Source organism: Pagrus major, chromosome 12, assembly GCF_040436345.1.
Source record: "Pagrus major chromosome 12, Pma_NU_1.0".
Lineage (NCBI taxonomy): Eukaryota > Metazoa > Chordata > Actinopteri > Spariformes > Sparidae > Pagrus > Pagrus major.
In genome coordinates this window covers 17,379,888-17,393,037 of record NC_133226.1, presented here as the reverse complement: position 1 = coordinate 17,393,037, position 13,150 = coordinate 17,379,888, and the positions used below count along the sequence as shown (strand labels likewise).

Genomic DNA, 13,150 nt, shown 5'->3' with positions numbered 1-13,150 from the left:
CCCGCACAATCTACAGTATATAGCTTGTAGGGATGTTTACTATTTTATTTCAAGTATGCACACACACACACACAACCAACATACTAACTGACTGATGTCACACTGGGGAGCGGCTCAGCCCTGGGGTGACATTTAAAATGATCGAATATGTTCTATGAAGATCTATCTACCCGTCTATCCATCTATCTACCAAGATGGTGCATTGAAAACTTGGCTTCAAATCTGTAGTATATCTTTATTGTATTAAATATTCATAATTGAATAAGCAAAAGCTAACTCTTTTTCCTTTTTATAAATAACTGGACCCTGATGACTAGTTTGGAAGAATGCGTTTGAACAAAATTATGAATTATTATTTTATGTTATGAAACATGTCATGAGGGGATCTTAAAATAATGTCCACCATCGTTCTTAATTACTTTATAGTTACATGCCAAACCCATACTCTCCAGGCTCAGTTCCACAAGAATAGCTAGTGCCTTCTTGTCCAGCATCTCGAGCCTGTCGGCTTCACAAGCATCGCAAAGAAGAGAACACCTGTAGTCAGGTCTTGCACTCATTAAAAGATCTCTTCAGGAGTTCATGTTTTCATTAAGCTCCCAGGAATATAAATCCAACCTCTACCTCTTCACACTGAATACTGACAGCAGACAGCAGCCTCCCACTGCAGCACAGGTTCACAGGCAACTCTTTAACTGGTTCCTGTTGCTTTATTTTATGAAAGTGAGGTCTGTAAAGTAATGCATCCCACAGAGTTCAATAAACGGCTGTCTAAGACTGTCTAAGGCTGTCTTAGCAGTGGGAACAGCAGCAACAGCAGGACCTGTACTGTATGTACTTTTTACTAATTCCAGAAAATAATTATTTTTATAACCAACAGCAGAGGTCACTGTTTGATATCTTTCTGTTTTCAAAACCCAGCAGAGTGCTGTCAAGCAGCATAGAAGCACCTTATGAGAGGCTTGTTGGTGTAGTCAACCAACTGGTATGTCAATCGGTATTATGTTAAGTAATTCGCTGTCACTAATTCCTAGCCAGAACAAAAAACTTCTGTTGCTTCTTCTTAAATGATTGATTAGCCTCCCAAATTTAGCATTTGCATCCCAGTTTCAACTTTTGGGTAATTTTAAGAATAATCTTTTTGAAGCATCTTTTATTGTCACAAACAATCACACTCAGTACAACGTAGTGAAACTTGTTCTCTGCAATTAACACATTCCTGAGGAGCAGTGGGCAGCGACTGACTCTAGCCCAGTGCCTCATTCAGGGGCAGTGACAGGAAAAGTGACCTAAGAGACGTTTTTTTCCCTATTTTTCCTATAATGGTGGTGCATGTGCTGTCTTAATTCTTCTTACTTTGTTAAGTAAGATGACAAAAGTTGGACTGACACATTGAATTTGTCACGCAATATATAATTTGGGTTTAATTTGTGTTTAATGCCACTGTTTCCCACGCTCCTCAGCCTAGTATCGGGGTGACAGGAACACAGGAAAGCCCCTGTATTGAACTTGTACTGTGTCATTACATGCACGCACGGACACACACACACACACACACACACACACACACACACGTCAAACACACCCTTGCTGAAACAAACACAATCCCCCGGCGCCTCTTTCCTGAGTGACGCTGCCGAAGCGAAATAACAATGACAGGCAGCGGGGTGGAGATGTGTGTCTATGTGTGTGTGTTTTATGAGAGGACACACACACACACACACACACAAATTCTACTGTATCCCCTCCCTGGTGATCTCCAATTGTTTGGGTGAAGGGTGGAGGTCAGAATGGCCCAGAAGAGACCGGTGATGTCTTCAGTGAGGGCAACGCAGCTCAGTAGTTTCAGTTCAGAAATACTTGTAAAGGAGTGTTCATTGTATTTTTTCCGACACAACTGTGTCAACCTTGGCTGCTCAGTGAATTATTTTTTTCACATGTTGTATATTTGCAGCTAATAACCTTATTGAGTATTTGACATGTTCACATTTGAGTTTTCCACCCTGAGTGTGATGCCAGAGGAAATGTTCGGCTTGTGAATATGTTCAGTTTAGGAGCCTTCAAGGAAAATAGCAACAGATTTATTGACTCAATGCAGCCAAAGTCCTACTGAAAATTAAACAATAAGCTGAAACAACCATGAAGAAAGCCCAGTATGTTCTCACAAAAAAAGACTAAAATGTTACTAAAACTAATAAACATTTTTATCAACTGATTTCCACCCAGCGAAAACATTAAGCAAAAACACCAGGGAGTTAAGTGCCGAATCATGTGAGGTTCTGGCACATATTTCTCCTGCAATGGTGCGGCCTGGGGAGAAAGGTTATGTGGCTTTGTGGGGCTACACTGACACCTGTAGGGGGCTTTATCCATAGAGTATCAGGCCAAACCAAAACAACATTCACTTGCTCTTAGTAAACTTTAAATCTAATCAGTGATCTTCCCCTGCACTCACACTGACCTCTGAACACTTACTGCCATCAAAGTTTTTATTCTAGGGGACAGAACAGACAAACCTCCTCTCAGCAACATCCTTATAACACCTGTAGTCCTGCTAAATCAATACTACAAGCCCTTTTGATAATCATGCACCACAAATTTTGGACACTATGGCCCTTGTTTTCTGGATTAAATTCTGCTCAGCAAGCATAACAATCAACTGACCTGACACCAAGTTAAACAGTCAGCTGAAGGACGAATCACTTATTACTGTTTCGCACCCATGCACTTATCAGTTTTCAGCATTATGTATGCCCTCTCCGCTGGCCTCAGCCCAAGCATGACTCCAAACTTTGCCTGTGTGTCCGGCCACCACTCCAAACACAGATATTTACAGTGAGCCCTATTTATTTGACTTGCCTGGGCTCTGCGCAGCCCTGATGGCCAAACTATTCTCTCCATATTAATAGAGGGGATGGCTGTTTACACCAAGGTGAAATAAAAAGACAAAGCAACAGGAACATGGGCAGCCTTTACCTAAATATCCGCTGGTTAAGCTCAACTGGAAATATCACCGTATTCATAGTAGCGTATGTTTATTTCTAGCAGCGCAATTTGTGTGTTTAAGTGTTGAGTTTCCTTATCACTGTTCGACTGTAAAAGGTCAAACGTGGTTTAATGTGTTAACATACAGATAAGACTGTTTGGAGATATATTTACAAATAGCAATTTGGCTGATGTCTTTTTGACTTTTAAGGGTTAGGGTTAGGGTTAGTTGAATTTACTCTATGCCGAATGACAAACAGGCCACATTTATTGACGAATACGACTCATACGTAATCACCACAACATCTCAGACATCTGATGATTACGGCTCCTTTAACTGACAGTGACGAAGAATTGTCTGTTGTCGTTGTTGAATTGTCTTGAGGAAAGTCATTTACAAAGTCGCCTTTTGATTACAGGAAAAACTCAAGTACGCTCGTGTCTGCTGAAAGATATATCCTACACTTCTCCTGACAGTTTTTATATATACAAATAGTTTGACAAATTCAGGACTCCACACAGTTAAGTGACATGTGCTTACGTACCATCCTGGAGCCTCAGCTGTCGGAGGTACAGTGGACTCTGAAGTACGTTACACCGGCCTGGCTCATCTTCTCTTGTCACCAGCATCAGGTCAGTGTAGACAAACACTGTAACCTACAAGACACGGATAGGGAAGGTACAAAAAAAGCAGAAAGTTAAAAAAAAAAGAAAAGAAAAAAAAGGTTGAAGGGGAGTGGGGCGAGGTTAAAAGGGAGGCAGAGAAGGGAGACGGAAAAAGAAAAAAATTTGATTTCATACTTTGGTCTCACAAGGCTTACCCATGACTTAACACCTTAATGCAGTCGCATTTCAACAACACACATCAGCAAACGAGTAAGATGCACAAACACCAGCTAACATTTAACAAGTCTCACCCCTGTAAAAGCCCCCTACCTCATTTCCTAGCAAAGGAAATGTAGTTCACACATACATAATTATGGCTCTACATGTACATCTACCCATGCCTTGGTTTTTTAACCTGTTAAATGTTAACCCTGTGCTTTAAATTTACTGATTTATTCACATACTTTTCTTGTTTTCTTTTACCTGCAAGTAAAAAACACCAAAAAAAGCTCTTACTTCATACCTGCAATATCATTATTTTTCATTCAAAGCTCCTCTTAGTTTCAGTTTTACTGTTTTGCTTTACTTGAAATTCTCTATCTTAGTCATAAACACTCTTGTATCACTGTTAGTTAGCTACTAGAATTAAAGACACAGCCCAGCATCTGCTGAAAAAAAATGTATTATACATTTGTGCCATGTTGATTGCTCAAGGATTGCCTTTATGTGCAACAGCATATCCAGTTCATTATACTATTATTCCGTGGAACAAAGCTGCTTTCACTCAATTATAGCACACCAAAGTTTATATGCAGTAACACTTCAAACTTACTACTTTGCAATTCATTATGTTATAAAAACTGTTGTATATAAAACTTGAATCATGTTTTATAAAGAAACTTGAATTTTCAATGTTCGATGTGTGCAGAAGACCCCCAAACTTCAGATATTTACTTTGGGGACTTCACCAAGAGTTTTGCAACGTGTCATGTCAGCATGTCAAGACTGACTTCTGCAGTGGCCAGGTGAGTAAAAGTCACACCAGTGAAGCATTAAGATGAGAATTAATGAAGAGAGGAACAAAGAATTACGAATAAAGAGAAAGAGCTTCTATGTATGCATGAATGTTGCTTCTGCTTTCATGGAACATGACAAGCATACAGTGTAATTCATGTAGATTGGCACTGACTCAAGATAATGCTTTTGCTTTGGTGGCTTCCTCTGAAGGGTGAGATAGCAGAGAGGGTATTTCAGATGTAGCCAGTATGTGGTTAGAGTGTGTGTGTGTGTGTGTGTGTGTGTGTGTGTGTGTGTGTGTGTGTGTGTGTGTGTGTGTGTGTGTGTATGTGTATGCGTGTATGTATGCGTGTGTGTGCGTGTGCACATGTGTGCGCATGTGTGTGCATGTGTGGTGAAGTTTGAGTGGGTGGAAAAGGATGTCAGGGTAAAGAAAAAGGACAAAGTAAATGAGATACAAGCAGCTGACAGTTTTCATACTGAGAAACACACTTTACAGTTTACATGCATACAAGCATTTATGTCCATCCTATTATGAATACTAAGCTTAAGTCGTACAGTGTGTACAGAACAATTTAATTCTAACTGAAACTAATAAATGCTAAATGTCTTGGTAACCTTTGAGTCATCAGGGTCAACTGTTTTTACATCTGAAAAGATACATAATATTTGAACATTATTACTGTATGCATCATGTACGCAAAAAAACCTGTTCTAAGATTTCAAAATAACAACGGCTGTCTCAGATTACTTTAATCAAACGCACCACAAAAACTTTTAACTGACTCTGAAACAGTCTTAGTTTAATACTGATTCCTCTATACGACTATATAAGAAAGAAGACTGGCTAGTTTTGTATAATTATTATAGTTGTTCTGAATGCCCATCACAGGGTCAGATTGCGACTTCTTCTGGTTTGATATGTCATAAAATGGATGCCATTTTTATGGTAGAGTGCTGAAGATAAATTGAGGAGTTTCACAGCCGGAGGTAAGAAGCCGCTCTGAAGTCTGGTGGTACGTTCAGGAACTAAAACAAAGTTAACTTTGTTCCACCGTCATCATCTTTTGTCCAAGTTTCAAGACTGACATTGTACTTAGTTGTTTGTTGTATTGGTTTTATATTCAATGTATAATATAGAACAATTAAACATATCTGAGCAAAACTGATTGCCGACTCACAAAGCACCAATGCATGCCAACTCAAAGTATTATCAGCAGTCTTTGGCAGTCATTAAACTGATTTAATTACCTGCATGATTACTTGATAACTGAAAATAAAATAAGTAATTTGTTGCGCTTAATATTAATATCAAAATCTATCTTTCAGGACATCTTTATACCTTATTAAGGATTCAGATGATTTAATTCACTTAAATCTGTCATGTCCCAAAGTCACTTTGAAATGTTACGATGATTTAATCCACAAAAAACTAAATTTTGTCCAAATGTCACTTTGGATGAAATCAAATTATCTGTGCTTATTATTTGTGCTCAGATATTAAAATTAAAGAGTTTGTGTGAACAATAGAGTTTGTGTGTTCGGCTCCCGGGCAGACCTACAAGAGTAAAAGCTGGAACAACACTGACTGATCATTAAAAACAGCCTGTATGAAGTGGCCTATGCAGTGGAGAGAAACTCCCTCCTGACAAACACTGGCTGTTAAATATTTGTTTTATGACTGACCGCAGAGGGAGGCCACAATTACCTTCCATGCCAGCAGTCACTGCACTTCACCTCACCGCACAGCGATGATCTGACAGTGCAAATTAAAGAACTGTGGCGAGAGCTTAATTCAATAAAACAACACTCACAACACTCATTATTTTTCTCTTTCCGCACACAAATAGACCTTATGAACATGTCTCTCCAGAAAAAAACATCATAAAACTGACATGTCAAACAGGATTCCCTCATTTGATTCACCAAAACCTCACATTTCAAAAAACATATCTACCTGTCATTCACCTAGAATTAGTATTTTTTTAAAGGTTTTGTTGGTTGGGGTTAATCCTACTTCCAAATCATAAAAACATGACCTGCGTCAGATGTTTTTCTTTTAAAAAAAATGTACTTGGATGTTTATCGAGGTAATGCTAATATTTGTAAAGTAAATATCAGTAGATTAATGTGGCTAAATGTCACTAATATGAGGTGCAATCAGCTTTTCTAAGGGAACTTTTGTAATATCATTAATCTAAGTTGTTACAGGTACGATAACATTATCGTACATGCCTCTGGTACATTACTAAAAAGTTTCTTTGCAGAATAACATGTGAAACACTATCAACACATAAAATGTTGTTTGCTTTAATGTCCTGACAATATATAGAGTACGTCTGACACCTACATACATTAAAGTATTTCTTACAAAATGAGAATCTTTAATTTATGTAATAACCTGATAAATATGAGTTATATTAGTTCATGTTAATGAGGTAAACATGGATTAAGTAAGAAGTTACAATGCATAAATTGCATTGTTATATATGTTAAAAACCTTAAAAGTAAATACTGTAACGTTTTAGAAAAAATGAACTTGAAGAGTAACATTTCTGGTTCACCTGTCTGTGAAGAGGAAGAGAAGAAGGGAGCACGCGCAGAAGAGCGAGAGAACAATGGCGTAGAGAAAGAGTCGGGAGATAGACTGGTGTGAAAATAGTTACAGACTGCTGTATTTATTGTATTATTTTCCTTCACGCTGAACTGTGAACTGTTCGCAAGGTACAACACAATCAAGCGAGTGAGTTTGGGGACTGTTTGCTGCAGACAGCGTGTGTTTTTCTCGCTACAACGTGAGCTAGCTGAGTTAGCTGAGCTGTTGCTTGCGTGGAAGAGACGTCGCCTGCGTTTCTCCTCTGTGTGGATGTCAGAGCCAACGCGGACCTGCGGAGCTTCAGTCGACGTCGCGGGGGTGTGCCAGTAGCTGAGGACGGACTTTCCATGGTGTTTGGTGAGGCTGTGAATCCTGCTGCTCATCGCAAAAGCGCAACAATGATTCTAAATGCAAGCTTGCTCAAATAACAACCTAAAACAAAGAGTGCACTGAGGTTGAAGAAACTACTAACATTACAAGGGTCTTATTATTACTTTATAGAGCCGGTGGTAGAAGGGTTAGATTTAAAATTCTGAATCTTCCGAAAGAATGAGTAACCTCACAATTGATGCAAAAGTATTACATTTTTTCCCCCTTTTCTTCCTCAAAATATTGTATAGGATACCTGTATAATTCATTACATATTGTGTAAGAATCATTAATAGGCTACTGAAGGAGCTACACTCTCTTTTGATCCATAAAACAGGATTTTTCTGTCAGTCAGATCTTTGGCACTCTCCTTCTTTATAAATTATTAATTTTCCTCGACTGATATGGGTCTGATAGTTCAGAGTCATTACAAATTCTTGAGAGATGTTCAGACATCTCCTCTCCCATTTCACCTCCTGGGATGTTGCTCGCCACTTGTTTCCCCTTTCTATATACGTGCATGACTCTAAAACACACATACGTTCTGACTTAAGATGCTCATTTGGGCAATGGGCCGTCACTTGCAGTATGGACAAAAATCACAAACCACATAACTTGTTGTGACAATACAGCAAAATGTTTGCCACTAGTGTGTTTGTCTGCGATCTTAAGAGCCTGGAGGGGAGGGGAGGAGGGGGAGGGGAGCGGAGATCTTTCTGCATCAATCAAATTATAATACTCTTCGAAAGTGCACAGAGAAAATTGTGTTTCTTCTTCCCTCAGATCAACCAGATCCAATCTTTCGTCCTCTAAATACCATCTTGCAGCTTTGGGGTTTTCTTTAGATTAGTTTTAGATCATATCCTGAGTAAAGTTTTGGATGTCTCCTGTCAACAACAAAGGTAACTCCTGTGCAGAATACTAAACTGAAGAGCAACATGACAAAGCTTTTAACACAAAGCAAACATACACACTGAACTTTTTGTCATGTATTAAAATGACACATATTAACATCATTTATTGCCACTTACCTTGAGAGAGTGGTGCTTGCTCTCGTGAAGTATCATCTCCTCAGATATAATGAGAGCTCGGCTGCACAGGTCAAGAGGCTGAGGAAAGACATATTACACAGACAGATTAGATTACAGATGCAACGTATTTTGATATCCTTTGAGGCTCATTCATTGATAACTCATAACTTTAATGGGATGTATTTACCAATGACCACAAGCACAAGCTAATATAACTCTCTAGCCTGATTATCTGAATCATAAGCAACTGTTCAGTGTTTCTTAAGATAAAAATATTCTTGAGAATATAATTTTTCCTTTGTTATAGATTAGTAAAATAAAACATGAGACATTGCAGTACCAAATCCATTTTAGCTCCCAAATCCAAACGATGTGCAGAAGAGCTAACAGCAAGTCTTTTACAAGTGAAACTGATTCTGTGAAGACAAAAAGCGAGCTGCAACTGTGAGGCACTATGTGTGGTCTGCGTATGACAAGACAGTTAAAATGAGTGCAGCAACGTGGGAGGACTTCCTCCCAAGTCCGGCGAGTGACAGAGGGCCAATTCAATATGTGTGTGTATGTGTAATATTTGCATACTGTGTGAAATGGGGTCAGGGTAGCGTGTTTCTATATGAATTAGCAGGAAGTACCACCACTGCTGCTGCAGTTTGAAAGTGTTTGTGGCTGAAAGACCCCAAGATACAAAAAAAAAAAGTTAAATGCTGCAGTAGGAGCAAATATCATATACCAAGTATCTTCAAATATTCAATTAGGTATTTATTATAACAATTGTGTACTTAATGTACATATGCAAAAATGAGAGCTTTCATTCACACTTGCGTCTGCTTCCTTATTTTGACAATTACATTCATAAATTCTTTCCAATTGTCATACAATGAAGAATATAGTATATGTAAGTAAAAAGTATTTTAATGCATCTAAAACTAGAGATAAAAGTTGGACAGAACATTCGGACCATTAATAAAACCAAAATAAGCCTTTAATTTGATCAGTACCTTTCCTAATCTTCTTGTATGTAAAAGATAAGTAAAGACAATAACTGTCCTGGTTGCTCAGTTTGTAACACTGACCTCCTCAGTTCATTCTAACACCCCCATTTCCTGTCTTTCTTCGCAAACAGACAGACTGTCAAGCCTCGTCGCCTAAAGGCAGAAATTCAGAGAAACATTTGCATATCTAAAATGTCTTATGTGTGAAAATAGAGCCTACATGACTTGCACATCATGAAATGCTCAGACTAAAAAGGCCAATGAATTTCATAACTGCAAACCTCAAATGTCTATTTCCTTTTGACCCAAATGTTCTGGGGAAAACTGACACTTCTAGAATGAGTGACAATCTGTGCATCATTATATATGGATATCCGTGTTTGACCACTGAAGACTAGTTTTCAGAGTGTCATGGTGACCGAGTTGTATTAGATTCATACCACATAACCACTACAGTATGTGTACAGTTCAGGCCTATGTATGTCACCCCTTTCTCTCAAACAGGATAAAAAAAAAAAAAAAAATGTCTTTCGTCATCAACTACTGTACATATTACTTCTGAAATAAGGTCCAATGAGGGAAACTGGAGAGGGTTTCTGCCTCTAACAATGTCATTAATAACACCTGTGTTTACCTACTATTTCATGTCAAAATGGTTGCTTTGAAAATGGTCTATTAACACATTATGTCTTGTTTGATTGATCGGCACAAACTTATCCGCGTGCATTTCAGCACCGAGGCTAAGAGCCAGATCTCAACAGGAGTGAAAATATGGCGGTGCACTAGTTTTTTCGCCTGTTACAACCTTTACTTAATGTCTAGGAGAACTCTTGAAGTCTGAACAATAAATCACAAAAATATAATGCAAATCAAAACCTAACTTGACTATAAATACGCACACAATTACAAAAACACACACACATCTTCACACAAACTGACTTACTTGAACAAAGATGGGGAAGATGAGGATCTTGGGCGCCACCTTCACATATCCGTAGTTGCCGTGTGGAGTGTGTGAGCGGACAATGGTACAGTTCTGGTAGTTGGCAAAGTTGGCATTCTGCTGATGGTAGTTCGGTACGCCGGCATTAGTGGAAGTGGACGACGTCTTTGTTGTCTTGGAGTTGTTAGACCGACGGAGGAAGCCTGTGCGGCTGGAGAGACCAGCACCACCTCCACCACCAGCACCCCCAGCACCAGCACCAGCACCAGCACCAGCACCACTCATACCTCCAGAAAAAGCACCCCCACCACCACCTGTTGGCTGTTGACTAGAAGCCTGTCGTGTGGGGTATAACCTGGCAGCTGTGGAAACAATAGGAGGAAGGTGAAGCAGGTGAGGATTATGAGGCGGGCTACATATAATTGGAGTTAATTATGGTGTCAGTAAACATGTTGTGGTGTAATCACTTTCATATAGCTCACAGAGGTCTTAAAAAGTTAGAAATTTTGGCGATTCGATACCATTTTCAAATCTTTACTCTAATATGAAGATGTAGCCATGACGTGTTTAACTCAGCTTAGCATAAAGACTGCAAACGGGGGAGGAACAGCTAGCCTTGCTCCACCTACCAGCCCCAGTGCAGCTCACTACATTACATGTTATATCTTGTTTGTTTAATCCGCACAAAAAATGAACTGTAAGAACAACAAACTGAGGATTTGGCTTAGGACCTCAGGACTTTTCCAAGGTTTACGTTAATCTAAACTCAGCTCAGCTAGCCAGATGACTGTGACTTTGATTGTAGCTGGTCCAATGCTGGCTCACCATGAAAAAGCCAGACAATTGTCTACCACGTGCTAGCTCCAGCTGCTAAGCAAAAAGCGTAGCTTAAAAAACACAGTCAAAGTCACTGTGTAAAAAAGAAAACATCCTTCATTCTGATTTTTGTTTGCCTTCCAGAGCTTCATAATGTTTGGCAAGGCAGAGGATACAAGCTGTATTTGATATTTTAAGCTGTTATATTTGATATGTTCCAGAAAAAAACAAACCACAGTGAGCATATAACTAGTGATAACCGGTGGCTAAGAAAGCAGTAAAAAGTTCAGAGAACTGAATTCACAAAAACTGAGAGCATCAAAAATATTTTGCATTCCCTGCATGTCTAAGGTCACTTTAATTTGAGACTATCTCAGGCTGCCAAATGTTAAGTGATTTTAATCATATTCATTAAAATAACAAAAGCCTGAAATGTGAAGTCAAATCTAAATTAACATTGGGCCACGTCCAAAATAATAAAGGCACCAGCTTAAACAAAGGCTTTCAGCCAAAATATTCAACAGAGTTCATTATGGCCTTTATCGAAACATTGTATTGAGTATGAGAATGAAATACTGCCACGTCTCACCTAATGTTCCCTGGTTGTCTTGGTAAACAGGCCTCAAGATCTGAAAGCAGAATATTAAATCACATTAATATTAAATAGGCTTGTTTTAGCAAAATGAGGTCTGACATCTAAGCTAAGGCTAGAATGGAATAAAGCCAAAATACATTAAAACAATGACTTAAGATAGAGTAAGTCATTGCTTTATTAGATACTATAATGACAGTTGGAATGCATTTCAGAGCTTTACTTTCTATTATCTGATATTGATCATCAAGATATCAGGATTGAAAAGGGCTGCCATGAAACAAAAGGAGAATCTTTTCATAGAATACAGTCATCATACTGGTGTCCTACACTTTCTCTTTCCGTGCCACTGAGCTATGGGTTCGTGTTCAGGGATCAAGCCTGGCATTAGCATGTGTAGTTTCTTCCATGACATTGAATTCAGTTTCTAGGACTCAGCTGAGCCCCTTTGGTTTAAGCTGAACTCAGTGAGGCAATGATGTTTTTTATGTGTCATAACAAATTACCTTCAGCTGAGGGAGTAAAGATAGAAAAGCTGCCACCACTTCAAATGTTGTTCAGATTAGTTACAGTAGGTGAACTAGGGGTTGGAAAGTCACCGAAATGTTTTAAACATATCATTTGCATGGTTCTGGAGTGGTCCATCATGATAAATATTTTCTGCAGTGTGGGCTTTCAAAGCTCTTTGTTTGTGAACTAGAGTATTGTGTCGGTGTGTCACCAACATGACCCATTTCCAGAGGCCTTTTGGTATATTTAGCCTGTGATGGCCACCACAGAATCTCACCAAAATCCCTGCCTTCTCCTTTGTTTGTGAAAGAAGTGGTGGCTGTTTGAAGCAGGGGAATGTTTGTTCACGATGTCAGCATGTCCCTATGATCTTTTTCCAGAGGCTAACCAGACCACTCTACACTCTTTCTTTTTCTTTCAATGCTTTTCTGTGATTCCTCTGAATCTACTTCTGTTCTTCCTGCGAAAATCAATCTTATCTCAAAGCCCCTTAACAAAAGCAGATGGAGGGTGGACACCACATGACCCGCACACAGACGAACATACATAACACACACACACACAGGTCCAAGTTAGAGACAGACGTACAGAGGAAGAGATAAGGAAATAATGACAGCAGAAGGATTTAGTTTGTTAGAAATGTTTTGGAAGTTTTGAGAAACTATTTAGACACTAAAGGCTGAACAATCAATG

At 38.9% G+C, this 13,150-nt stretch overlaps 1 protein-coding gene across 1 annotated transcript in view; it reads right to left on the bottom strand.

Annotated features, from left to right (window-relative positions):
- Positions 1–13,150, bottom strand: part of rgs3a (regulator of G protein signaling 3a) — a 105,805-nt gene that overhangs the window by 83,405 nt on the left and 9,250 nt on the right. Inside the window, 5 exon segments of the mRNA XM_073477451.1 lie at positions 3,531–3,642; positions 8,605–8,682; positions 10,540–10,894; positions 11,606–11,621; positions 11,945–11,984. Of these exon segments, the coding sequence (XP_073333552.1) occupies positions 3,531–3,642; positions 8,605–8,682; positions 10,540–10,894; positions 11,606–11,621; positions 11,945–11,984 (601 nt within the window).